This window comes from Aythya fuligula, chromosome Z (genome assembly GCF_009819795.1).
Source record: "Aythya fuligula isolate bAytFul2 chromosome Z, bAytFul2.pri, whole genome shotgun sequence".
Taxonomy (NCBI): Eukaryota; Metazoa; Chordata; class Aves; order Anseriformes; family Anatidae; genus Aythya; species Aythya fuligula.
Genome location: NC_045593.1, coordinates 11,136,840 through 11,164,708, shown reverse-complemented (window position 1 = coordinate 11,164,708; position 27,869 = coordinate 11,136,840). Strand labels below are relative to the sequence as shown.

Below are 27,869 nucleotides of genomic sequence, written 5' to 3'. Positions count from 1 at the left end.
AGATTAAGCAGTCTGACATGCCAGGTCATCATCATTTCCTTTCTGGACTCGTGGTTGCTACAGCCTTGATGCAGCTTGATGCTTTCCAAATAGAAGCAGGAGTTTCTTTGTGGATATTTACCCATGCTACTCGCAGCACAATTGCTTATGGTCATGCAGTTCAGTCCCTGTCAATGATCTCTGCCTTGCCAAGAGGTTTTGCTTAGAAAAGAAGTTCCAATACAGTTTTACTGGTCACACTTTACATCAATGTAATAACAAAACAGCATCTCTAACATTTTTATGTCATCATATATTAAAATATATATGTATTTCAACAAACATGAGTTAAAATCACAAACACAAAGCATAAAACATCGTTGGGAAATGAGTGAGTAGGGGATCACTGAAGTGGGGATTCATTTCTCAAACAGAAAAATCGAGTCCATGAGAACTTGTAATTTTCCCTAGCCACATAGAAGGTTGTATTGCTGAGAACAAAACTCACTTCTCTGGAATTTCTGCTCAGTGTTTCAGCTCAAAACTGTTTGTTAAAAAGCAAACCAAATGCACAATGTGGAGCAACTCATCAGCTGGGGACAGATCTGACATAGATGCTCAAGACTGCACATTATGCATCTATAACATCTTCCAGTCTTGCTGGCAGAAGAAAGAAAAGAGCACTAATTCTGATTTGTTTATGCTTGCTCTGGCTGTTTTGAATTATTGATATGTCCCTTGAAACTGTCTCTGATCATTTCCCATTGAGCACAGAGGCATGTACTGGTAAGCAGAGACCTGGCCTTGCTGCTGGACTTTCTCCTGCTGAACTCAGCATACAAGCTGTTCATAGCAGTAACAGATGTTTCTGCTTTTTAAGGTCTGTGGGAACCTCAGTTAACTTTTTTTTTTTTTTTTTTTCCCTGTTTCCTTGTAGGAATAAGTGCCAGTATAGCTGAGATCCAAAAAGTTTGACCTTGGCTTTATGTTATTATTGGAAAGGATTGCAACTGGATATCCTATTGTCCATTCTCAAGCAATAATTCGATAGTTATTAATGCTGTATTTGCTTTTTCATGCATAGTTTCTGTGTGTTTGTTACTTAGCTACTTCCTGGCAATAAATAGGGGAACACATAATCACTGTTGCCTCCAATGGAAGGGGGTCTGGGAGATTCATCTCACTTTGAAAGCATCAGACAAGCTAAAAGTAAGCTTGTTAGTAACTGAAACAACACATTCTCTTTATCTGGTCAGTGCTGTAAGCAGTCACCTGCTCAGTTATATTAGAAGGATTCATTTCAACTCTCTTTCTAAGGCGCATCTCTGTCCTAGATGTTCATAAGCAGGTATCTCGGAAACCTGAGTTGTGTCTGTTAAACCTGAGATTAAGTGCATGTATTTGAATTAATATCATTCCTTTTAAAGTAAGGCTACAGTCTGAGCCAGTACATAGCAGTACCTGCTTTTGCCAAAGAGGCCCTAGCTAGACAGGGATTTACTTTCAGGAAAAAGTCAAGCCATATGCCATATTTCCACAGGTAGTTTGAGTGTGAATCAACAGCTCTGACTTCCAGCAGAAAGTCCTCGGAAGCATTCTTGGCCGTAGTTGACTGGGGAAGAGGGAGGATGCCAAATTCAAGCATTCCCTGACCTCTGTACCAAAATCCCAATGCTTTCAAGATGTTATATGGCACAATACTCTGCGACAGGTCTCAGCACAGCCTTTTTCCCCCAAAGAGCTGGATGTGGTTGCATGGCTAGAGAGGAGCCGTGGGACGAGGCTGTGTCTGGGCAGGGCACAGTACAAGTTGTGCAGCCGGTGCTCTGACCTCCCTCTGGCCCTGCAGTCACTGACAGCATCTCAGACAATGACCTAGCTGGCTGCATCTTGTGTGAGAGGTTGGCGGATGGGAACAAAGTCCTGGGGCTGTTGGATATATACGGTTCCTGGAATGCAGGAGTGTGGAGGAGGGTGTTTGGCACAGGTGATGTCTGTCTGCTGCAGTGCCTGGTAAGGGAAAACAGCTTCCTTCTCTGCATTTGGCTTGTTTAAGCCCAAATGCTAATGTGGCTCTTGGTGGAGGTCTTTGAAGCAGGCTGTGTTGGCAGGGTGAGTTTACCATTGATATATGGTGGATGGAAATGGCTTAAGGTTGCATGGGCTACATCAAATGGAAATGCATTCTTGAGCATCTTTGTCAGATCTGTCCCCAGCTGATGAGTTCCTCCACATTGTGCACTTGGTTTGATTTTTAACAAATTGCCCAGCTAGGTTATGCTTCGGTCTTGAGATTAAATCTTTTCCTATTGATGGGAAAGAAAATCAAAGAATCATCTAGGTTGGAAAAGACCCTTAAGATCATTGTGTGCAATCTGACCTACTGAGTCCCATCACTAAACCATGACCCTTAGTGATTCTCTGTTCTTATGCGCTGGGCTCCCAGCTCTGTGGCCAGCAATATGTCAGCTGAAATGGATGTTTCAGGAGACTGCTAGGGAAACACATGTTGCTGTTGCTGTGCTACAGGGGCAGTGGTGGAGGGGTAGTATTTGTCTGCTAGCCCACCTGTAAAATATGGTCCTGGAAGGAAACAAGGGAACTGGTGCCCTGTCAAGGGAAATGTAAATCCATCTGGCTTCCTGCTATCACTGTTTGTTTAGAGATGGCTTAAGACTGAAAAATGACACCTATCTGGCAATGTTTGCCTTACTGGCTTTTCCATGCGCTGGCCTGGTCCTGTGCTGTATCAGGGTATGCCTGGCTTACAGCACTCATGGGACAGCTGATGAAACCAGATTTCACCCCTGTGACTCAGCAGTAGTAAGGTACACAGCTTGTGCCAGTCTGGTGGCAGGGGGGTGTAACTCGAGTCTGGCATCTGGGATGATGCCCATGGCCCTACTTTGGTGCTGGTCCTTGTGCAGGATGGGCCTCAGCATGGAGCTGCCAGGTGGGATGCTGCAAGCGGCTGGGCACACTGAGGAGCACGACACCTACCTTGGGGAACAACACCATGACAAGACCCTGGTCCTGATCTGGTTCCTTACTCAGGGCTTTTCTTTAGCAAAGTTTCCAAGCTACCATCTCGTGGGGCATCCTGCAACCTGACATGTCCTCCTCATGCATGGTGTGAGCCACCGCAACCTCCTTATGAACCCAAAGGAGGGCTCTCTGCCAAGAGACATTTTCAAAAAAAAAAAAAAAAAAAAAAACCACAAAACAATAAACTTCAAAATCTTCACTAGATTCCTTCAAACATCATCCCATTTTTTATATTCCTCCCCCCCAAAACAAACAAACAAATAAACAAACAACAACAACAACAAAATAAAAAAAAAAATTTTCATGCCTGGAATCACAGAATGGCTTTGGCTGGAAGGGACCTCTGACAATCATCTAGTTCCAACCCCACTGCCATGGGCAGGATCATCTCTCACTAGAGTTTATCCTAGGTTCCTGCTCTGGTCTCAGTTTGAGTCTCTGCCTGCTCTTTTAGGCCCTCAGAGTTTTAACCACTTCTAAGGATAATTAATGAGATTCAGTCCGATGGACCCAGTTCAATGTACGAAAGAATCAAAATATAAGCAATCCCTTTGTTGTGTCTCCCTTAAATCCGGCTTTCAGGGAATTTGCTGCTAGAAGCCAGCTCAAGACAAGAGGGTTTCCTGGCCTTTGTACTCATGGCTTAAGGCTTCTTGTCTTGGATTTTGTTTTGGGGTTTTCCGTGTTTTATTTGTTTGTTTGCTTTTCCTAAAGATCTTGTAAACAACTTTGTTATTCAAAAGTGGCAAAGAAACGTTGAATAGAAGGCAATAGCGATGAAGTCACAGCTGACATGCATGAGTGTAGTGCTGCACACAGGAGTTCTGCCTTGATGCCAAGTGAACAGACTTTTCAAAGTCTTACTGAAATAGCAACAAGGGAGAACTCTGTTAAATATCTCCCATCTGATATACAATTTATACCCTTATTATAATGCAAAATTTAATAAGTTATACACTGTCTGCTGATGTTTTAACTGTTCCTTTGCTGTAGTCTCTAAGACTCCCCAAGTTCTTGTATTTACAGTAACTAAAGCTGTAAAAAAGTAGCCTTGTGATTTGCACCGTGTGAATGTGTAGTGTTCTCACTGATTGCTTTTGCGTGTGTGAGGGCAGGGGTTATCACCTGTGCACGAAGGAAAGAACTGAAATTGGTGGCTGTATTGGAAACTGCCACCACAATGGAACACTAAAACCCTGTCACTGGTGGGTGATTCTGTGGATGAGACATCTGTGTGTGCTTGCAGAAGAGAGGTTTTGCAGTCTACCCTCAGATTAATATAATTGAAATGGGGATATTATAAGCAAATGGGTATATTACAAGCAATAGTTACTCTGTAAGTTGGTTTTGGAATTGAATAGCTGCTCAGTCTGAAACTGGGATATGGGACAAGGAAAGCATTCTTAATAAAATGGAGGATGAAATTTACAAGACCTAGGACTGCAGTCTCTCACTGACAAGTTTTCTTTCTCTAGCTCAGTGTACTTCAGTATCTTGCATTTTCAATATTAAAATGTCAATATTTTCTTAATGTATGAAGTGCTTGGCAAATTCAGTTTAAATTTAGGAATAGTTTCAGATGAAGTAAAACTGCAGTTTTCAGTAACGAAACAGCTCATCAAGGACATACTTGTCCAAGGACACCCATGTCCTGTTGGAATGTACCAGGAAGGCCTCTGTCCTCCAAAAGTCTCCTCTTCCCCTGCTTTCCCTCTCCTGCACATAGCATTCTACTATTGACTGCAGTGTTGGGGGCATCAGGAACAGACTGAGGGCCTCATTCTTCAGGATGCTGAGGATCCTAAACTCTTGCAAATCTATATTTAGCAGAGACTTTTCATAGCCTGGTGGGATAAGGACATTCCTAATGTTACATTACTAATATTTAGTAAATCCTTATAGTATTTTATGAATACAGAATGCATGTGAATCCATAATTCTCTTATTATAATATGACATTCTTTAACCTTATCAGCATTTTTGTCCCAGATTAGGTTGTTCCTCTCCACCCCCACTTTTTAAATGATTATTATTATTTTTTAATTTCCTACTTTCTTTTTTTTTTTTCAGAACCTGATGCCTATAGAAATCACTCTGTTCCTAGTGGGGTGGAAATGCAATTGGTCATGAACACTGCTGTGCATTTTGCAAGGAAAGGTTAAGAAGGCAGAGTGCATGGCTTGTGCTGCTGCGGAATAATGACAGTACAGCCCCCTGCTGTATAACTATGGCCTTAAAATGTTTCCTCTCTGCAGGACAATAAACGCTGGTGTAATTTACATTTGAGTACCTGGTGATGATGTGGCATGTTAGATGCAGAGCTCCCATGGGTTCTCATGGGAAGTGTGTGGTGCTGCTTCCCAGGCACAGGGACTGCCTCTCTGCTCTGGCTGCAAGGCTGATGCTGCTCTCACTTCTGTTTCCTTGAGCTGTGCTTGTAAAAACCTATCATGCAATAGACAACTTATTCTGTAACTGGTACTCAAGCACTCTGTTGTAAAATTAATAAATATTTCTGACGAGTGGGCTATTTTAGTTTTGCTGGATAATTGAGAACTATTTGTCATGGTCAAATTTGATGTTCGTAATTACCGCCAACACATTATGAAGCATGTTTATTTCTATTACCACCAAAATGCCTCTGCTTTCATTGACATCACTAAGAATAAATTAGGATATACTGCCATCTAATGGCTTTGCTAACAGTAGAGGAAATATAAGCAAAAGCTTGGCTCTAATGAGATTCAGAAAGAAAAATGAGGTTTTCAATTACAGTATAGTTACAATATAGAAAATTATATATAAATTGCACTGCTGAAGAGGATGTGTGCAGGGTTAGTTCCTTTTTGACTGATGTGTGCAATCTTTCACACCCCTGAATCCATAAGTAAGGACAGGGATGTATTTGAAATCTGAAGAATTCTTGAGTCTTTGTTGTTAAATTTCAAGGCGTATCTGGAAGCAGAAATTTGAGTTATTAGATTCTCCTTTTAGACAGGTCTTCCTCTGGCTGTGGCTTGACCTCTTGCAGTGGCAGAGGGCAGTAAATGAACGGTTAATGCACAGGCTGCACTCTGAGATGATTTTGTCAGGACCATTGCTCTGCCTGTGTCTTGTACCACAGCAGGAGTGTTATTCTCTAGTCACACAGAAAGAAAAAGGCAAATCATTTTCAGTGTGACAGTGCCTCTTCCCTCTGCACTCCCAGCCCCAACTCCGTTCCTTCATGATACACCACCCTGCATTATTGGATTATCATTTGTTATCCCACTCCTTGGAGGCTCATTTAGCAGCCCTGTGTCATACTAAGCACATGGCACAGTGCTACTGTCCATGCAGTGTTGCAAACTGTTTCATAATCAAGTTGTGTCCCCCTTGATGGCCCCAGAAAGAGTGGGGAATGAGATTTAATTCTTCCTACTAAATTTTTGTTAATGGCAGTCTCACGTGCATGTCTGATATTCTGAATGCATAAATTGATGATGCTTTTGCAAAGCAGTTTGTGCCTCATTTATGAGAATTCACAGCTCAAGTGTAAGTGAAGAGGGGGTGGGCATGCCTGCATAAAAATGCAGTAGTTACAGAAACAACCATGTTTGAAATGTCCCAGCTGGGTAAAAGTTCTAGCTATGAGGTTAAATTGCATAATTCCCTTAAGATTCAAACAGTTAAATTAGTACTCAAATTCTGATGTACACCGTTAATTATTTGTCTTTTTTTTTTTTTTTTTTTTTTTTCAATAAGGCCCTTTTTAAATTACTTATGCATAATGATGGCTTCTGCGAGTTGAGAGTGCAAATGAGATGAATTAAATGATTGAAACTCTCATAGGAATATGAAAATCATTCTGTCAGCATCCAACAAAGTGCATGTCTGGTTAATGTCATAGACCCTGATTGATCAGTGCTGTGGACTTGTTTCTCCAGGGAAATGATATCCCGCACAGCCCTCAAAGAAGTGAGTGCTGGCAGCAGAAAAGTCATTCTGGAAATATGCACAAGTATGTTATACGTAGTCGAGAAGACTATTCTCTGCCCTGTGCATAGAGAAGGTATGTGCAAAGGGATTGTGCTGCAAAAAGGAAGTTTCCTTCTTTGCAGTAAGACCACTGAACAAGAAATACTGGCTGGACTCTGTCAGTGTTTGCAAGGTTTCCAGCGAAGTGGGAGCTGACACTTCTCAGACATAACTTCTTCCTACCAGCCTGCTTGTCTGAACTCTTGGATGAACCCTTGGATAAGGGCTTCTGGTGCATTGGACATATGTTTTTTCTTTCCAGCTTCTACACGCTTGTGGTTGGGCAATCCTGAACTAGAATCACCCCTGGTCCTAATTGATTTGCACCCAAGGTCACTTTGGCTTAGGCCCTGCATACCCAACAGTCACAGTGTTGTTCTAAGGGTGATTTATCCTCCTAAACCCAAACGAGCTCTCTATGCCAGTGTCAGATGGTGCACACACAACAGGGAAATTCAATTTTTCATTCAGATGTTCAAATTCCATGAGGGATGCAGCTCTGTTAAATCTCATATAGCTTTGATCATTTTGAATGAAATGCCAGTTGCCAAAAAGAGGTCAAAGGAAGTCATTTAAACCGATTGTTTGCAAAGGAAGCTATCAGTTAGGGTTTTAATGTGTTTGGCCCAAGCTGAACTTTAAAATGGGATCTTAAATCGCTTTTTAGCTTGGTCTTGCTCTGAGATGACTCCAGCACAGTGCTGCTGGTCAAATAAATAACTGTTTTTGCAATTAAGATTAAATATATATATATATATATATATATACAAAAGTTCTTGTACAGTATAACAGCAGTTAATGAGATCACTAACAAGGTCAGGAAGAAGAGCAATGTTTTGTACAGGGTGATTTTTCCAGTACAGAAGGGACAGGGACAGGTGGAGGAAAAGGCTTTTCTGCTTCCACTGCAAAGGAAGAAGGTAGCAGGAAGGATTTTGGAAATCTTCATTTCAAATCAAAAATGTGATGTCAGCTAGTAAAATTTCCCCCTTCACAGCTTCAGTAGATCATTTGTAGCTAGCTTTAGCATTGATCAATTTGAACCTAATCCTAATTTAATGCAACAGAGTTGGTAACTCTGCATTTTCCTAACTGGGAATGTTGTTGCTTCCTTGGTGTATTTGCCTTGCTCTTCCTACCCAGCCATACCTTTCCTGGGGTAATGGGAATACCTCTGCTGCAGCCAGTTCACTTAAAGCCTCTCATGAAATAGACCGTGTATGAAGGTCATTGCAGAAAAGGCTTGTACCAGACCCAGCAGCACTTTCTAAAGAAAGAGAGTCTTAAGAAAGTGCAGGGAAAACTGTGTACAGCAAAAGTCATCAGAACTTCTGCTTCTAGCCCGAAATGCTCAGAAGTCAACGGTCTATCCTGGACTGATGTGTAGCTGCTGGCTTTCACCACATCCTGTGTGCTTGCTTCTAACCTACACACGGGCAGGAAAGTCAGCAATAGTATGGGCACCTGCTAAAACTTGCAATAGTGATGATCTGAGCTGATGAATTATCACTGAGTTGTCCACTAGGTTGGTGTCCTGAGCATAGACCTCAGCATTTCTTGGCATGGAGAATATCTTTCCTCAGGTAGCTGGGGTAAGCTCACATTATTTTCATCTCTGTGCCTCATTTAGAAATAAATTTGTTCATCTATCCCACCCATTTTTTCACCTTGTTTTGATCAGTTTCTCCATGTTTTCTGAGTTGCTTCTGCAGTGTGTGGCTAGTGCCTGGAGTCCCTGTAACAGGATCTTCATCACCTTCCCTTCTCCTCCTTTTGCACTGTATGCATGTATGGGAATGCTCTTTAAGAGTTGTGCAAATCCATTTGTGATGAAATTAAGTTGTTGGCTTTTTCTCAGCTGTTTGTTTCTGGCAGCTGGTCCTTCACAGTGGTGCGCTAATGGGGCAGGTCAATAAAAATGTGTAAGCAAGAGGAAAAGATGAGGCTAATTTCTGCAAAACCTGGAATGCCTTTTGAGTGTCAGAGAGACACTGTGGGAAAGACCATGCGATTTTGTCATCAGAGCCTTTCTGAACCAGAGCCAGGCACATCTCACAGCCAGAAAGCAAGCTGGGTCAGAAAATTGGCAGAGCTTTTGGTTCAATTTTGGTCTTTGTCTGAAACTAAGGGGCTGTGAATGCTGCCGAAGGCAGAGCTCTCCTCCCCACCGCTGCAGCCTGAGGACTGCAGTGGTTTCTAGTGAAGGTCAGGAGAGTGAAAAGAGGCTTGGGTGGAAAGCTGGGCTGCTGGAGCACACCAGTTCAGACTGCACTGAGGGGGAAGGAGGTTGTTCCTGTCTCTGCTTCCCAGCTGTAACCAACTGCTTCAGAGTAGAGGAGGCGATGTAGCGGACACGTCTCCCATCCATCAGTTTCATCACCAAAGGGTTGCAAGAGATCATCCCTTACAGCCTGAGCAGATACTTGGTTCTCTTGGGGCTCCACATACACGTCAGGGCAGATGCCACCAGCAAGCAGCCTGTTGGCAATCCCAAGCCATGGCTGAAAGGGCAAAGGAAGGGATGACATTGCCATAGAGACTTTCTAGCATGGAGTCTCGTGGGAGTGGGCAGAGTGCTGGATGGTTGTGCCTAAAGAAGTAACATTTATTTAACTTTGACATTTTCATAGAGTTGTAGAGGGAAAACAAATTCATCCACGTTTTATTCAGGCCTAATTTATTGCTTTTGTCTGTGTTTCCAATTTTCTGTTTGCTGGAGTAAGAGAAAAGACTTTGAAGAGAGATCTATTCCCTTCTATTTATTTGCCTCATCATCTTCACAGATTCTGAATACAATGAGCAGTTTTCCATTGCTCTTGTGCCCAAGTGAGTCTGTGAATTTCATCCTCACACAGATGTTTTGTTGTGCATGGGTTTGTTGTGGCCTCTTTCCGTCCTGTGCCCCAGCTCTGCCTTCTGTAGCTCAGTCAGATATGCACATCCCAGGCATTTGCATGGATCCAAATACTTTGAACTCAAAGGTCTTAGGTTACACTTTCTTGTAATGTGACCATCTGGAGATCTGGGCTCTCACTGGTGTGACATAAGAACACAGCTCCACAGGGTCCCCAGCAGGCAGCTGATACTACTGAAAATGATCATCTGCTACCTTTCCCTTCCCATGCTTACTCATGGTTTACTTCAGATTTTTAATTTTCAGAGCAACACAATCTATAATTTTTATTTATTTTTGTTTGTTTGTTTGTTTGTTTTGCATGGATGAAACTGTCTGTATGACATTTCCCAGTTATGAGACTTTTCCCTGTATTTTGACTTTATTGTGGTCATGGTCTGACACAGAAATGCTGAGTGAGAAAAGAGTTATGAAGTCATGTCTAGGTTATTATTACTCATGAATTTTTGGTATCTTCTTGCACTAATGATGGCTCTTTTGTATGAGATACATAGGTATTTCTGAGGCACCCACACAACTGAGTACCATTGGCTCTAGAGACTAGCCAAAACCTGCTCTAAGTGCTGGCTTGCAGTTCATGTGCTGGGACATGAATGAGGTTGGACTCCAAGAAAGGGCCTGGGACAACCCTGTGTCTTCAAAGCTGCATTGCTTAAACTACGTTAAAGGACATTTTCTCTCTTTTCTACAGTGCCAAGGCTTTCTGTCTTTGTGCCTTGCCTTAGCATGATGTTGTTTGTTCAAACTGACAACCTGACTTTGCTGTCCATACATCAGAAATTCTACCCATCTCCATGTAGTTGTGCTGGGATGACACCACTGTGGCTCTTACTCATGTTATGCAGAGTCGAGGCTTGTCTTACCCAATGGCCACAGATAAGTTGGACAACTGGCTAGAAACATGAGAAGAATATGTATGGACCAGCCACAAACAGATTAAGCACAGATGAAGGCATGCATGTTCTTTTAATGTATTCCTCTCCTGAGAATTACTGAGCAATGGAAAAATATCTTGCCAATTGCAGGTTTTTGTTGCAGGGTAATGCACAGCTATGGCTGCTCACAACACCCCCCTTTTAGCCACTACAACCTGAAGGGGCACCACAAGGTCCAAGCACTGGTGCTGTGAAACCACAGCATGCAACTGACTCATGTAATGGTTGGTCCATCAGCACACAGCACAGTGACACATTTCTCATGACAACGCTCAATGGAGACAACCTGAAACATACAATGCAGTGACGATAGCTAGGCCAGGAGGATAGATAGCAATGTATGTAATTCTTCACCAGAATGCACGTTTTGGAAGTGAAAGGATGTCTCTTAGAGAAATACTTGCTTGCCACTCTATATTTTATTTGCAAAGGGTTAACCAGAGCTTTGGCAGCATTTGGATGTTAGATATACCGTGGGCTTTGTCAGCACAAGCTAGGGTTGCATGACATGTGCTGAATGTCCAATATTATTTTACTGAGATTGGGTAAGGCTGTAGTAAGTGAGGAGTGACTGAAGAATAAACATGCATGAACCAGTTCATTGCACTATTAATGATTACCCCTCCTTCATTACAGAGAGGCATGAGTCGCATAGCTTGCATATCTAACCGCTAACTAATGATCGTGTTCACTTCTGTTCAGGCCAAATTGTGAACAGGAGAAGGTGCTGCTGTGGTTATATGTTAACCATGTGCTGTGGAGTGGCTAAAGCCATCAGTCCCAGAGCAGGAGCCCTAGCTACACCAGCAGTAGGATGCAGCTCTGGGGGATTATTGCCCCACCTCCAAACAAGTGCCCTGCTGGGCCAGGAGGCACTGGTGCCAGCCAAGGCGTGGGCAGGGTCACAGTGGAAGAAATAAGGGGCAGATGTGTGGAAAGACCCAGTAGAAAGGCAGAGGAAAAAGGTTTGGAGGAGAAGGTAGCAAGCCTGGGAACAACTGGCTTAGAGAGCAGGATTGTCTCATGCAAACACACCTAAGAGAAGTTGGAGGCTTTGGTGGCTGATGAGAGGTGTTGGAAAAACACTTCTCAAACATTTCTTCCCCAAGAGAGGCAGCTGGCCAGCGAATGGACTGGCTTAAGCCGATGGACGCTCTCTCTAAAACTAGGGCAGATACTGAATAAACAGAGCAGCCCTTCTGAACTGCTTCTTGGCTGCCCTTTAGTGTTGGCCTGAGACTTGAAAGAAGACCTGGAGGGATCCCTCACCAGAAGAAGCAGAGGACATGCAAGCAGTGAGGCCAAGCTGATGCCTTGCTCAGCTGGTTTTGTTGCTGTGCCTGCTCACACCACTTCTGACAGCCCATTTGTTTGTATGGGCTTGGAAACGCCTTATCCCAAGTGCAATATTTCATACATATTTTTGTAATTCATCAACCCCCCCTCCTTCGCACTCATGGCAACTAGCCACCTACATGTATTTAATCCAGAAATAAGTGCTGTGGATTATAAATAGCTCCCGCACACACAGGGAATATATTCTGAGGAAACAGTTGGATGCAGTGGCTGAAGGAAGAATCAGTAAGGAAAGGCAGCTTGGTTCAGCTAAGTGCCAAGGTATGCACTGCTGATTTCCCCTGTTCAGTAGAAATGGGTTGCCATCAGGATTGTTCCCCTGTTTGCACATATTTTTTTCTGATTATTACTTTTCAGGCAGGAAAATAGCTGACTTATCTTGGGCAAGAAATAGTTTCAGAGAAGCAGAGTGTAAAAAAAATCTAATTTTCTGGAGCATTGAAATCACCTCCTCTGTTTGAGAAATCAGAGGAAATATAATTTGACAGATGTTTGTTTTCTTTATTTGTCTGTCCTTGTTGTTTGGCATAGATCTAGCATAGACCTGGAAAAGCTATTACTTGATATATAGAAAAAAGGAATTGCAGTTTACTGGCTTCAAAGGACCATTTCGAATTACGAGAACAAAGTAATTCAATTCTCCTGTGTTTTGGTCCTTCCAGAGGTCTGCTGGAGATGCTGAGCAATAAGAATTTTAGTACAGATGATGGACTTATTATTTCTTTTGCAAGCACTTGGATTCCTGTCTTCACAGAGCCTGAAGGTCTGAAAGACCTCACTCCTATCAAACAGAAGATGCCTGGAGGGTGTGTAACATTGATCACCAGGAACCGTCAGTCCCTGGGAGGAAGCAGACACCTGAACCCAGAGCCCTCTGTTGTGGGCCAACAGAGAACTGCACCCTGTGCATTCAGTGCTGCTGACAAGCCCCTCAGCTGGAAGGGATGAACAATTTGCTTTCATTTTATAACAGTCAGCAAGTGCCACCCACGCTGCAAGTATCACCACTGTCACTGGAAACTCACAGTGATCACTGGCAGCAGCAGGGATGCTCAGCCAGACCTCTGTCTCCAAAGAGCTGCAGATGAAAGGAGGATGTCTGTTTCCAACTTGCATTTGCAGTTGTTCCTGGTGCAAATGTCTGCAAAAGGCAATACAGAAAGGCATCGGAGGCAGGCTCTGGGGCAGGGGCAAGCCCTTTACAGCTGCTGCTAACCTGCTGCAGACTCTCACTGTGTCCCATTTGCACATTGGGCAGTAAAGGTCAGACAGGAGACCATGAGTTTTAAATTACCTGTGACAGAGGCTTCCAAGTGATGAGACTCCTTGATGAGGCTTGGGTTGTAAGACCAGCTGTTTTCAAGATGAGTTGGCTTTAGCTTCCTGAGTCGCATGCAAATTCATTTTCCTTCCTTGCAGGATTTTCCCTTAAAACAACTTGTAATAACCTGTTCCCATCTTATAGCTCTTCCTACTTGTAAACTGTGACTTGGAATCCTCATTAATCACCCTGGCTGCCACTGCCTTTAAACTTCTGACAAGGAAAATCCTGTTAGTCAGCAGCCCCTGCCAGCCAAGGTGCTGTGGGCCATCAATAGCATTTTTGCTCACTCTGTCTTGGCCTCTGATAACTTCAAACACCACTTACCACTTTCCCCAAAGGGGAAATGCAAATGGGGGATGCATTACAATCTTGTTCTTAGTTTATGGCAAGTCTTCTGTCTAGCATATGTATCTCTGTTGATCCTGGAGTAGCCCATCATAAGTTCTTCTGTGTACCTTTCCTGCAATGTATTAACATACTACAGTATTATATTAATTGTATTGCAGAGCCAGGAGGTTGGGAGGATAATCACAGTTATTCTCTATGAACTGTATGCTAAAAGCTAACATTGCATACTTGTATATTCAAAGCACCCACTAAGTCTTTCCTGTCCTTGGTCTGCTCTTTTGAACATTGCCTCAAGACTGTTAGCATAGGTTCAATATTCAGGTGTAAACCTACGTAAATATAGAGAATAAGCCTCCGAGATGAGGATGGTCATACATGTTTTTCATGTGTGCTTACAAATTGCCTTATAGTTATCATGAAACACAGAGTATAGAGTATGGGGCTAGGAAGGCTTTTGGTTTGAGCTAGCACAGCCACTTTTACAAGTTGGTATCACATCTTTGGATGCAATGTAGGTACATGTATTTATAGTGGGAACAGAACTGGTTTTTTGTTTGTTTGTTTGTTCTCCATAAATGCCCTTTTTATTCCTTTAAAGTAAGGGTTGCTGTAAAGTTGTATAACTGGTACTGATGACAAGGGGAGTAGAAGCCAGATTGCAAAAGGCACCATTGATGCTTGAGTGAGGATTAAAAGGATTTAGTGTGGTGAGCTCTGAAAGTTGTTCTGACAAAGTGTAAGACATGCAGGAGATCACAGCCTGGCAGTTTGTAATTATTAAAGGATCTGCAAAGGGATAAATATGAAAAGGATTGTGTCTCGGATGCATTGGTGTAAAGCACCCTTAATTTCTTGCTGAGGCTCAATCTATCTTTTAGTGATAGACAAGGAAAGGACACTTTGAGTGAAGTCGAACCAGATGTAAATTGCTTGTTTTGGAGAGAGAGAACCTTCTTGAGGTAACTTTTGTATTTATCTTAGCAATTAACACTTCACTAAATGGACATCTGAATGTTGGTTTTCCCTGTTTCTGGCAGGAAAGCTGTCTTTCCCATCTTCCCCTGTTTGCTTCCTGACTATGCTTGACAAACTTTGAAGTCTCCCACATGCATCATTTATCACTGGAAGTCAACACTTTGCAAGCTCAAAAGAATAGATTTTTGTTTCCGTTATTGTTGACTGATTTTATCCCCTACACGTGTCCCATGCCACAGCATTAAACGTCCTAATATTTGGCCGTATCCTGCAGGGAACTCAGGCCAGAAGCAGTACAGTTGCTCTTGAAATAGGCATTAAAAATTCAAACAATTTCTTATATTTTTCATACAGTTGGTGGCAGAATTTGTGTTCACTACTGATCATGGAGGGTGGCCAGAGATTAATTTTCCTGCAATGAGTGTGCTAGGGCTTATTTCTGAGTAATTTATAGTTGATCTGTTAGAGTGGTCAATCCTCATGGAAAACAGTCTTTTATCTCTGACACAACCAGCATGGCTCTAATGGGAAGGGACTCTTTAACAGAGACAGTTTAAAAACACTTGCCTTTTGACCCCTTTCTTTGAGATGTGATTGAATGTGTGGAGTGTTTTTGCAAGGAGTGCAGAATAAATAAGCAGCGAGTGAGCTGTCACAAGCTGTAGAGTGAAGGTCGTATTCTTCTTTTTTCGCTTGTGTTTTGCCAGATTAACTTCAATGGAAGGGGTGGCTGGGCTGAGTTTAGCCCATTTCTGTGATGGGTTACATGTGCTGCACCAAAGGTCAGGGTGAAACTCCAGTAAAAGCTGTCTCATTTTGAAGGAAATTTAGGAAAAAATACATATCGGAACTAACAAGGTGGCAAAAACAGTGAGCAGGGGATGAAAAGCAGAAAACACACCACTATTTCCATGGCAGAGAAACCTGTGCACTGTCAGTGTAAGGCTGTTGCTTCCACATCACTGCCTGTTTGCTTTTCATTTTAAATAACCTGCCTCAGTGTGTGAGCAGAAGGCTTGGGTAAGCTCCATTTGCCCACTGATGAACAACATGCAAGTGGAAACATCCTCTGCCGGTAGGCTTAGAGGTGAGGGTTGGGGTGCATGCATGTGTGTCCCAGCATTTCCAAGGAGGGCAGGGGCTCTTAGAACCACAGAAAAGTGGGGAGAGGCAGATTTCAAAGCCTGTGGCAGTCCCCTACTTTCTCTCAAGCCTCCCTGTGCCCAGCCAAAAGGGCTTGGAAGCCTGGGACTTCCACCCAGCTACATCCGTGTTAATGCATCTGTCACCCCAGCGTGCCCATGGCTCAGCAGGAGCTCGAGCCAAAGAAAACACAGCTGGGGGAGATGCCACAGCAGGGGCACGTGTACTGGGTCTCCACACTGAGTTTGCTTTGGCACAAGCTCCAAGGATCGCCGTGAGCAGAGCAGCGTGAGGGCTGCTTTGCTTCCCTGTGCACTGCAAACCTTCCACAGATTTCCTCCATCCCTTTCACTCTGTGCATTTCTTAAAATTGATGCTAAGGTGAACCATGTAAAATCAGCTCTTCCACAGGTGCCAGCACAAAGCAGCTGCACAAGTGTGTTAATTCTGCCTGCTTTGCAGGTAGGTTTTGCAGGCTGCAGAATGCTCCATGTTGCAAGGAAGAGACCTTGGAGGGTACCTAGCCTTGCTGTGATTTGCTGTGGATGACACTGTTACAATAAAGAGATAAAGAATCTACCACTGCAGTCTGCAGCACTCCTGAAAGAAAACTGCGTCAAGAACAAGTAGGAAGCTGCAGTTACGTATTTCATGGGGTGAGATATATATTTTTATACATAACAGGAATATTTTGCATTTTTAAGAAGTGTATTTTATACTTCAATACTGTGATCAGGGTCAAATTTTGCCCCTCAGATAAGTACCTTAGACTTTGCATAAGCCAACCTGTCCAAAGGTGGGAGCGAAGAGATTAGGTCATTTTGCAGACAGTGTGCGTAGGTTCAGAGATTAGGGCCAGCACGCTTAAAGGTAGTTAGTTTGTGGCAAGTCTGGGCCTACGTCACTTACCCAAGGTCATAACAAGGAGTTTGAGGCAGAGAAGCAATTGAATGCTTTTGCTCCATCACTTTGATTCTTTTCTTGTGCGCATGAGCATTAGATGTGTGCATGTGTGAGTGTGTTGAAAAGTACATTTTTGGACAGTTGCTTCATCCATGCTCTTCTGATGTCTTCCACACATGTGGCTTGATGTCATACTCACTGGAACATCTTCCCTGTCATTTGCAAACCATTGTCTGAAATGGGCACATCTTTGCTCTTGTGAGCAGTATTCCATATTCCAAAATAAAGTTTGCCAATCATATGTAATTAAATAAACAAAACAAACCCTTTAGTTGTACATTTATAGTTAGCACAGCTCTCTCAATGAGGTCTCTTCTGGCTTGAGCCAGAATGTCTACAGCCTGCACTTTTCCATGTGCAGTTTACAAAGACAACAACCATCTTGCTAAGGATCCAGCATGTGGGGCTGTGTTAGACTCTACTTATGAGCTGTTTTGGTCGCATTAACATGCGCCAACCTTGAGTGCTCCACTTCATTTACAACCAAAGTCAAAATTTTCCAGGGCTGTCTTCCTCTGTGCTACCACTATGATATGCAAACAAAAGAATAAGCATGCAAAGTTTTTTTTTTTTTTTTTTTTTTTTTTTTTTTTTTTTTTTTTTTAATCTTCAGATCTAATATCCTACCTGTTTTGTTTCTTCTATGCACACACAGGAATTAGAATGGGGACCTTGTTCTAATTATTACAAAGACTGAATGGAAGAGAACTGTTTATCTTACCTTCCTCATGCTTAGAGTGATGGCCCAAGCCTTGTCAAAGGAGCCAGGGCTGACAAGAAGCACATATGCACCTAGGGGCCACTGGTGTCTGATAGCCAGGATGCCATGAAAGATTTCACATTCTTCAGCCCTAATCTCTTATAACAAAATGGAATTCAAACCTAAACCCCAAGAAAATAAGTCTGCTCTGGTTAGTGTCATGTCAAGTCTCGTGCATGCATCAGGGTTTGTTTTTGGAGGTTTAGAGCTATGGTTTGCCTATTTTCTGCCTGGGCAGCAGTGCTATTGTTTTAGCTGATATTTTCAAAAGGTGTTTATTTTTTTTTTACTAATCTGAGATGAGCTCTGTATTTATCTGTGAAATGGAGAAAGCAGTCTGGGGTAATTCCTTCCAGTAGCTGTGATACTTTCTGGAGGCAAAGTCTGATGGTCTCCATTGCATGTTGTCTGAGGCGCCTTTCTCGTGGCTGTTTTAAAAACAGTTGCATCACATTTCAACTACTTTGATCCAGCATTAACATGTTTTACTAAAAAGGCCTCTGACAGAAAACAGAGACTTTTTGTCTCCTACTTGGATTAAGGGCCATAATACTGTTTGTGAAAAGAAGCATCTTCCCTCTGCATCAGTATTTTTATTGTAATGCATGCTTTGTCATGTATTTCATGTGTTGGGCCCCAGAGGTGAGATAACACCTTGTACTACTGGGCAAAATAAATAAAATAATTTCACTGTCCCAGTTTGTCATCCTTTCACAATGTAACATATGATGGGTGAAATGAGATGAGAAGTAACTGCCTTCCCCCAGTTTTTCACTCCTTCTTCTGCTCACTCATTGTTCTTTGCCACCCAAACATACCTGTGTGCTGCTGCAAACATACCACTGTTCTTTCAGCAACTTCTCCCACCTATTTTCTGCTCTGTTGTATGCTCTCCTGCCTACTCTGCCATCCATTTTCAGGGTGTAATACCTATATAGACCAGGCAGCCCTCAGCCCCTGCTGTAAGGTAACCTGGCATTTCTTCAACTCCTTTCTCTTCCTTGATTTTCCTCTGTTTCTTCCTCATTTATTTATTTTTTTTTCCCTGTCATTTCTCTTCCTAGATCTGTTTCCTTCGGACCCATGTATCATACCTGATAATTTTTGGTTTGACTCTTTACCTTTGCTCTGGCTCTTTCTTCCATAATGTATATGGCCTTTACAGACCTGGCAACGCTGTTAATCACAAAAAGGTTAGGAAGAAACTCCTTCTCTCTCTGGGGAGCTAGATATAGTTATTCAAAACTTTTTTTTCTATTATCTGGTTCATTTTTTTGCCTGAGATGGGATGCTGCTCTAGATGCCTCCTGGAGCAGAAAGGGCACGGGAAATCCCCATGTGCCCAAGCCCAAGTGAGTATTTAGCAACTAAGCTTGGATTGTGCAAAATTCCTTGGAAGAGTGAGTTTGGATCTAGACAGATTGAGTCTGAATCTCACAAAAGACCAACATGAGGCCTTTCAAATCACAAAAGTATCCCACGCCCAAGATGCTCTTTAAAACTTCTGCTTTCTGTTTGTTTACACCTTCAGTCCTGCTCTGATCTTCCCGAACACAGACAGCTGGAGATCTGGTGGAGTTGCCACAAAGACACTTGAGGCAAACACAATGCTGTGGTGGGATTAAGGTTATTTACAATAACCAGTTACTCTCTTTTTAATTGTAGCAAATGGAAAACGCACCCATGCAAATGCCAGTTGCAGATGGATTAAGAATATTCATGGTGCATACCCCTGAAGACTCCAGTGAAACATCTTAAATTCCAAAACATGACTTCGTAGTACTTTCGGGGGTGGGGGTACAAAGTAGGGAGAAATAATCTTGTCTCTTCAGCATCACCTTTAAACTTTCAGACCTCTTTGTGCATTTATACTGACCTTAATGCAACAGGCTCTGAGATCTTCTGAGCTCTTCGGGAATGTAAAGGACCTCAGTGTATTTCTGAAGAGTCATGCTTGCCCTTCTCCTCCCATTCTGCAGAGGTTGTGCCTTTCCAGTATGGAAACGCTCTTCTGACAGAGCCCCTTCAGCTGTGGTGATTAAAGTCTAAGTCTGAGATATTCCAGTTACCAGCAAAATCCAGAAAAGAAACTTGAATTTGTATTATTAACTTAACAACATCATTATGAATGATTTGTAGGAAACAATGCCTATTCCTACATAAACAGTATAAATAAAACCGCTGATAAGCACTTTACTAGATTGAATTCCTCATCCCTTTCTTTGAGAGAGTTCCAAAATTTAGCATGCAGCTTGATCAACTTCATACATGCTTGAGTTGGGCAGGTCAAAGCTAACATGACCCTACACAAGCAAAAGCATCCCTCGCACGAGAAATCACTTTCAGCTTATTTACTATATATGAAAACAGTCCCAGATCATTCCTTCCCTAAGGCAACAGGAACATTTCACTGTTTCCTTAACCACCACCACCCTTCAACACTTACCAGGAAGCAAGCCTTGTTCTCAGGATGGCCCCAGCTGCAAGGTCATTAAAGCTGAGATGAAGCAAGTCATTAAAGCTGATGAAGCAAAATTATGAAACCCTCAACTTTAATGTATTCAGAGGTAACAGGGTTACCAGTTGGGAAGCAGGGATGGAGGTGCCTGGTGCTGTTAACCTCTTTTCTATTTACTCTTGATCCCATTTAAATTCTTTCATATGTGAAAATCTAGGGCTTGCTTTCCAATGAGTTGAGTGCAGGATTAACTTCACCTGTAGGTTACCTTGTTTATATTAACAAGACTGTTTGCATGAGTTAAATGAAAGTGTATGTAAGCTGCTATAATATTTTTAATTAAAAAGATAGTACAGTGTGCTATACAATGCTACGTGCGTGGCAGGCATTAAAGCAAAAACAGAGAAAGGAGTTAAGCAATTCAGATAGTGAATCGATCTGCTTTGAATGCTAAAAATTTTGGAGAAACTCTTTGAAAATATGACTATCACAGGCCTATATAGCGAGCCTTTTAAAATCAGACTTCTTCCAAAGTCACGACACTTGGGCCAGGACTGGAAATCATCCAAAGGGTTTTGGTACTGTTCTCCTGTATGATTCAATTTTGTAAAGAATTAGAGCTTTTTGAGGGGACTGTAACTACTTCTGGAATGTGGTAAATTAAATTTTCTGTTATCTATAGCCAGAAATTACAGGGGTTACAGAAGTGTAAGCCTCTCTCCGTTTCAGACCTTGCCACTGGATACTTTCCAATTGGGGAGGGAGGGTAAAGAACATGATGGGGAGGCAGGTGTCTGATGGGGGCTTGAATGCAAGTACCCGGGTCCTGCTTTGCTCCTGTTATCTCAGAATTGGACAGGTTCTGGGAGAGATTCTGGGAGATCTGCATGAGAGACAGAGCACTTAGTCCTGTACAAAACACCTGCAGCTCTTGCAGGCTTCAAGACAGCAAATCCTGTCTTTGCTTACTCATTATTTGTATAAAGGAAAAGAAGGAAGGAACTATGAAAGAGTAAACATTTAAAATATCATATCAACAGCAACAACAAAGCCGGGGGTGGGGGGAAATCTGCCATACAGAGCTCCCTTGCTTAACTGAGCACAGACATAGAAAGAATATTCAGTGGCACTTACAGCAGATAAATGCCTTGTATTTGGCAGTTCACGGTGCATACAGCAGACCACAATGACAGCAGATGTTCCACAAGTCCAGGAGAATTTCTGAGAAACACCAGAGTTTTCCTAATAAGAGTCCATTAATTTATTGTCCTCTTCTGAGGACAATGTACCAACGGGATTAACAGCTTAACTGTAGCCAAATCATAGGTGGGGATCTGCATTATTATTATTAATAATAGTAGTAATAAACTATTTCAGCCTTCTTGTTAGAGACAGGGGAAATTGAGGCATGGAGAGGGTGAAGTGACTTGTTCAAATGCTCCCCGTGGCCCAACCAAAAATAGAAGGCAAGTGGCTCAAGTCCTCTTACACCCCTTTATTACTTCTGTGACCGCTTAGTACAGCAATTACAGTCTGTTACTTGCATGCGTCTGGCTTATAACAATAATATTAATATGTGAGTACATTCTGCCTGTTAGATGAGGCTATTTATCCTACAGGTGAAAGTGATAGGAAGGCTGACTCGCACACCCTTATTTCCCCATAGCCTTTCATATTTTTAGGTAGTTAGGTGCTGATGAAAGCCAATGCGTTGGCCAAAGACTTTGCAAAGGTGTCACTGTTTAGTGGTTTTTCTCCCCTGGTTCCCAGCGGTTTAACCACGAAAGCAGGATATGATACAACAGGCCAGAGGTGATGATGTGCTGTTTTATTGAAGTTTGTCGTTGCTCATCTCCTTTTTATGAATGGCAGGGAAGCAGCAGCTGTACACAGGGACTAACAGCCGTCACAGCAGCGATGCTTTGAACCCCTCCGTACCTTCGGGAGACAGATTTCAGATAAAGCCCAATCTGGAAAGCATCACCGCCGGCGCACCGAACTCTGCCACCCCCGGGACTGGGACCTTCCCCTTCCCATCACTTTCCCTCCCTGTATTTTGCCGCCCCCACCGCCCCACACCTTTCCCCGTGCTCCCCGCACCCGCGGGGCCGGGAAGGAGCAGGGGGTCGGTGCGACCCCCTCCCAGCGCATCTGCCGCGGCCCGGCCCCTCCTGGGGGCCACATCTGGAGGCACATCTGGGCGGGCGCGGCCCCTCCCCGCGGGCACATCTGGCGGCGGCGGGGGGCGGCCCAACGCCGGGGCGGGAGGAGCGGCGGTCGGCGCAGCCCCGCCGCCGGCCGGGGCGGGCAGAGCCGGCGAGGAGCGGAGGGGAGAGAGAGGCGGCCCGATGGGGCGGCCGGCCCGCAGCCTGGCCCCGCTCCGGCTGCTGCTGCTGCTGGCGCTGGGGCACGCCTGGACTTACCGGGAGGAGCCGCAGGACGGCGACAGGTGGGTGAAGTCCCCTCCTCGATGCCCTCCCTCTGCTCGTCGCCCTGCCGCCCGCCGCCGGGTCTTGTTTTTAATTTTTGTGCTCCTTTCTTCCTGCAGGGAGGTTTGCTCCGAGAATAAAATCGCCACCACCCGCTACCCCTGCCTGAAGCCCACGGGCGAGCTCACCACCTGCTTCAGGTGAGCGCGGAGCCGCGGGGGACACGCGTGGGAGCTCCCCCGGGGATGAGCGTGGGCGACACACGCGTGTCGGTGGCGAGCTGCTCTCCTCGCCCCTGCCCCAGCTCGGCATGCCCACCGCTGGGAAAACGGTGCCGTAGTCGTGTCCCTCTCACGTGTGGCATCCCCGAGGGGAAGGGGTTAGGAGCACGCTGCAAATGTCAGCGCAACGGCACCGCTGCGAGGGGGTCTGGGTGCCCTGTGCTGCCTGACAGAGGCTGATTCAGTCCCTGAGAGGGGCTTCCATCACTTGGATGGGTAGGTACATCCAGGAGGGTGGTGGAGCTGCATCGATTATGGGGTAATCGGTGAAATCAGCTGGGCTCATCCCAGCCGGAGGGACGTTTACATTAGGTATAGATGAATCAGCCCTTCAGAATGAGCCAGTGCTTCAGCAACCAGCTCTGGGGGAGACTTCGTCAGAGGCCGCTCAAATTAAGTAAGTTGAATCCAGCCGTGTGTTTTCTATCTTTTTTTTTTTTTTTTTTTTTTAAACCGTGTATTTGAGAAACATCATCTGTTTTCAGAAGAATTTTAAAACCATTTTAATGATGATAAATGTCCCAGAACACTTGACAGTATAGATGTGCTTGTGGAGAAATATACACAAAGCATGAGCACACACGTATCCCTTTACTGATGTCCTCTGATTAGTCCCATCCACACAGACGAGACGTTTCATCTACGAAAGCTGCTTCTTCCAAGAGGTTGTGTTGTGGAGTTGACTGTGTGCTGCTTGTGCACGTGTGTGTGCGTGTGCCAGGGAGCCAAAAATGCGATAAGGTACACTGGTGCTTGTGAGAAGTGTTGCAGAGATCTTTCATTTCTTCCCAGAGTGTTTTATCTTTGGCATAAGTACCTGGGAGCTGTAGTTGCGTGGTGCAGCAGTGTTGTGCCTTGCCAATGCACCCGCCTGGGAAAGTGTTACAGCATTGCCTGGTTTTCAGCACCATTTATATCCTTACAGCCCTTCTTTCCTTGCCTCCCTCGTCTGCTTTCTCCCCGTCCTGTGAAGGTGAGGTAGAAGCCTCTTGTAAGCAGCTCTCCAGCACGTGGCCTTTTTTGGAGAGAGGCAGCACTTAGGTCTTGTAGGGAAGAAAAGTGCCTGGTTGAATCTCCAGCGTTTCTCTGATTTGGGAGCGTAACACTGGGGTGGACGAGGCTGTGCTGAGAGAGGGGGGAGCTGCTGAAGGAGAAAGCTGGAGCAGGAGCTGCAAAAGTAGAGTGCACGCATGGACGTCCTGCTGTCACATCCTCGCTGCTGTGTATCCCCAGATCCACCCCTGCAAAGCAGGTCTGCTTTCTGCGGAACTGAGGAGGACCTCGCAGGCTCCCCCGGCTGCTGTGGGTCACTGTGTGGAGAAAGCAGGATTCTGTCCTGCTGCCAGGTCCCGCTTGTAATGCCTTTCATCCTTGCTGAGGTTCTGCTGACCTTTGGGCTCTGCTTGTGCAGACCCTTTCCCGGCTCTCCCCCTGCATGCTCCCAAGCAGCATTCACCATCCCAAATCAGCACAGACAGTGAACAAGAGTTTGCAGACCCCTGTATTGTGCTTGAGGTTGTTGTGGTTCATGTTTTCAAAGTTTATCAATGTCTGGGAATACTAGGACTTGCCTTAAAAGAAAATATATTTTGATTTCCACACAGTGACATGTTTCCAGGGTCCAGCCCTTAGGATTGGGTGAGGAAGGCTCCGTCCCCATCACTGTCAGCTCCTTCATGAAGCAGGGAGCAGGGCAGCATCACCCAAATGAAAGCAGCAGAGCAGTTTTGCACAGTGGCTATTTTAATTTTAGATTAATTGATATTGGGAGGTTGGAGCTGATAGTGAGATGCCAGGAAATATGCAAGTGTTGACCAAGCCTGTGCTGTCCCAAGGTGGGTTTCATTTCACAGGACATCCAGGTACCTTAGGATTCAGTTCTGGCATCTGGGCATGAAAGTGGACAGTTAAAAAACTTTAGCTGGGACAGAAACTCAGCATTGGCTTTAGGAAACTTTCACCTCAGATTTCAGATTTTTGGTGCTCTAGTATTTATTCTTACAAATTTCATTTTTTGTTTTTCTACTCTGTTTTTCACCATCTCACAGTGATAATAGTTATACATCATACAGTAATTAAATTGTTAGAGAAAGTTTAAAGAGATACTTAATGTCAGCTATTTACAAATGGCATGCACATCTAATCTCTTTCTAGGTCAAAGTGTTTTTTCTGTGTAGAGATTAAACAGATTGACACAAACTTCAGTTCGTGTCATAACACACCAGGCATACAGCAGCATGCACTGCTACTGATGATCTGCTGTACAAGTAGTTAAGTAAAAAAGGAACACGTTTTAAGTCAGATGTCAAAATTCCTGAACAAATGTAGTTTTTGAAAGTATGAGTTCTTGACTCAACACAATTTTATAATTTTTTTTTCTCCTGTTGGAATTTTTCAAGAAAATCAGCATGTTTGCACAGCACTTCAATTAAAAAAACAAACAAACAAACAAACAAAAAAAAACTTTGTTTCATCATGAAAAAAAAAAAATCTTGAAAATTTCTTTGACGAGATTTACTCGTGAATACAAATGATCCAAATGCAGGGCCAAGTCAAAATCAGGGCCAAGCACTGAGAATACGTTGGCATTTTTCCCTGTGGTCATAGCAACCTTGTACATAATTAGATGTATTTTTCCTTTTTGAATGTGTGCAGTCCGGCCCTTGGCTTGGGTTTATTTGTATTTTTTTTAGATGTTCTCTGTATTTATTTTCATAAGAGTACAGAGGAACAGATGCAAAAGGCAGTTGGAGAAGATAAACTTCTGAACAACTCTGCGGGCATGGTAAATGAGATGAATGGCGCTGCAGCTTTCTTCAGTACTTCCACGTGCTGTCACCTGCATGTGACAATTCATGTTGTGCATCCTACCTGTACTCCTCGCAACACAGAATCCCAAGTTCAGGAGTCTCATCAGTTTGTTAATTAGAGGTGCCTCCTCCTTAAGAACCAGCAAAGCCTGGTCACCCCGCTAACTGTCCTATAGTAGGAAACCTAAATATTACATTTGGAGAGAGCAGTGAGCATGTTTTGGAATGATAATACCGAGACTTAGCAGAAACATTTGCTGGTAGGAAGCTATTTGTCAGTCACCACTTGTAGGAAGACTGAAGCATGAAACAGATGGGACAATGAGAATATCTGTGTCACCAGACTATGTAAATTCCTTTGTATGCCAGACACTTAAATATTGCTGTAAATTTATGTGAAATAAATAGTTTTGCTCTTTTTCAGAAGTTGTGGATTAAAAAAAAGGACCAATTTAACAAAAGTGCTATGCAGATTGTGATAGTGCCCAGTACGCTTGGCTGGTCTTTGCCCTGAATCAGACAGGTGGAAATTTGAACCTGAATCGGCATATCTTGGAGGAACACTTCAGCTACTGCCTTCTTGGGCCAACAGAGGTGCTTTATCTTTTAGTAAGTTTAAACTGTTAGCTTAATCCCTGCTCAATTTGCATATCAAATTGACTAAACTGATTTATTTTTTAAGACATACAATTGGACTGGTGAAAAAATTTATCCATTTTGCTCTGCAGTCGTGATGAGCTCTCTCTATTTTGTGCATCTGTTGCTAAAAGTGAAGGATGCAGGTTCCCCAGGTTGCTGAGTATGATCCTGTTCTGCACATAGTGACTGAGGCCATCCTTCTGCAGGACCAGCAGGGAGTAGGAGGTTGTCAGTGGTTTAGAGTAAGCCTTTTTTTTAAACAGGATAAACATGTTTCTGTGAAAGCTGTCAGCTTCTTCACCTGATAATTAGTAGCTGAAAGTATTTTACAGAGGCCCTCCCTATGTTTCAGATTGTAAATTTTGCAATGAAAGATAGTTCTATGCTTCATAACAAAACAGAAAAAAAAAATCAATCATACTGCAGAAGAGAATACATGTATTCTTATGCCCTACTTAATTCTGATACTAACCAGAGATCACATGCCTTGAAAAGCATTTCTTTTTACTCTCTAGAATGCTGATATTGCTGGTGCAGCCTACTATTTTTATAGACTGTATCATTTTGCACATTCTTATAAGATAAAAGTAATTGCAAGTAAGTTGAGTGTAGCTGTTTCACAAAGAGCAGCACTTTCACTAATATGCCCTTGGGGACCGTATGCAATTCCTTGTTCCCAGATACTCGGTGAGCATGCTGCAGAGCTTCCCAACAGGAAAAAGAGAAATGCAGTATATGATTTTGAAGCTTTAAGCTGTAGTAAACAAGGATGACATTTTGTCATCTTATCTCCTTCCTTTCCTTTTTAGATGTTTCTTATTGCTGCTGTTGTTTCCTCTCTGAAGCTTTGCTGATCATTTTAGTTTTAATAGATTTGAAAGAGCCCTGATTAACTTTACAGTATAATATTGTAAACAATAAATTTGTCTGATTAGAGCACTGTGCTGCTTAGTCTCTGGTTATCTTTCAGGGTAGTGCACTCCATGGCAGAATTTTGCTGAAAATTTAAGAGCGGATAAGATTTTGAATTTTGTTTTTGTTTTAGAAAAGCAAACATATACAACAGCTGTAATTCCACAGCTGCCAAAAGAGTTTCCTTATGTTTCCATAAACTAAGAATTCTTCTTTCGCACGTAGTTCAGTGGTGAAGTGCCATGAGCCGCTAAGTCTGCACGTCACTCAGGGCAGCATCGCAGCATCTGAAACGTGCCAATGCATCCTGCTAGTGCTGCTGAGAGGAGCTGCAGCTGTGTTACTTGGGGGTTGGATTGAAAATGAGGAGTGTCAGAATTTATTTTATCAATCTCTTTGTCCTATGAAGCAGCCCATGATGTGCAGGTACAGAGCTTTGAGCTCTGTATCAGACCATCGTGATGAACCAAGCTGCTCGGCAGCTCTGCGATGTGGCACATCCTTGCCAGGTGTGCTGTGCTCTGCCTCACCTGTACTTGCTCTGGGCCAGCTGGCTAGCACGCTGTTTGGGAAGAGATGCA

General features: G+C 43.5%; 1 protein-coding gene across 1 annotated transcript in view; it reads left to right on the top strand.

The window, feature by feature from the left end:
• Positions 1-22,558: 22,558 nt before the first annotated feature.
• Positions 22,559-27,869, top strand: part of CCBE1 (collagen and calcium binding EGF domains 1) — a 92,682-nt gene continuing 87,371 nt past the window's right edge. Inside the window, exons 1-2 of the mRNA XM_032206077.1 lie at positions 22,559-22,666; positions 22,766-22,846. Of these exons, the coding sequence (XP_032061968.1) occupies positions 22,566-22,666; positions 22,766-22,846 (182 nt within the window). The 5' untranslated portion in view covers positions 22,559-22,565. The remainder of the gene's footprint in view (positions 22,667-22,765; positions 22,847-27,869) is intronic.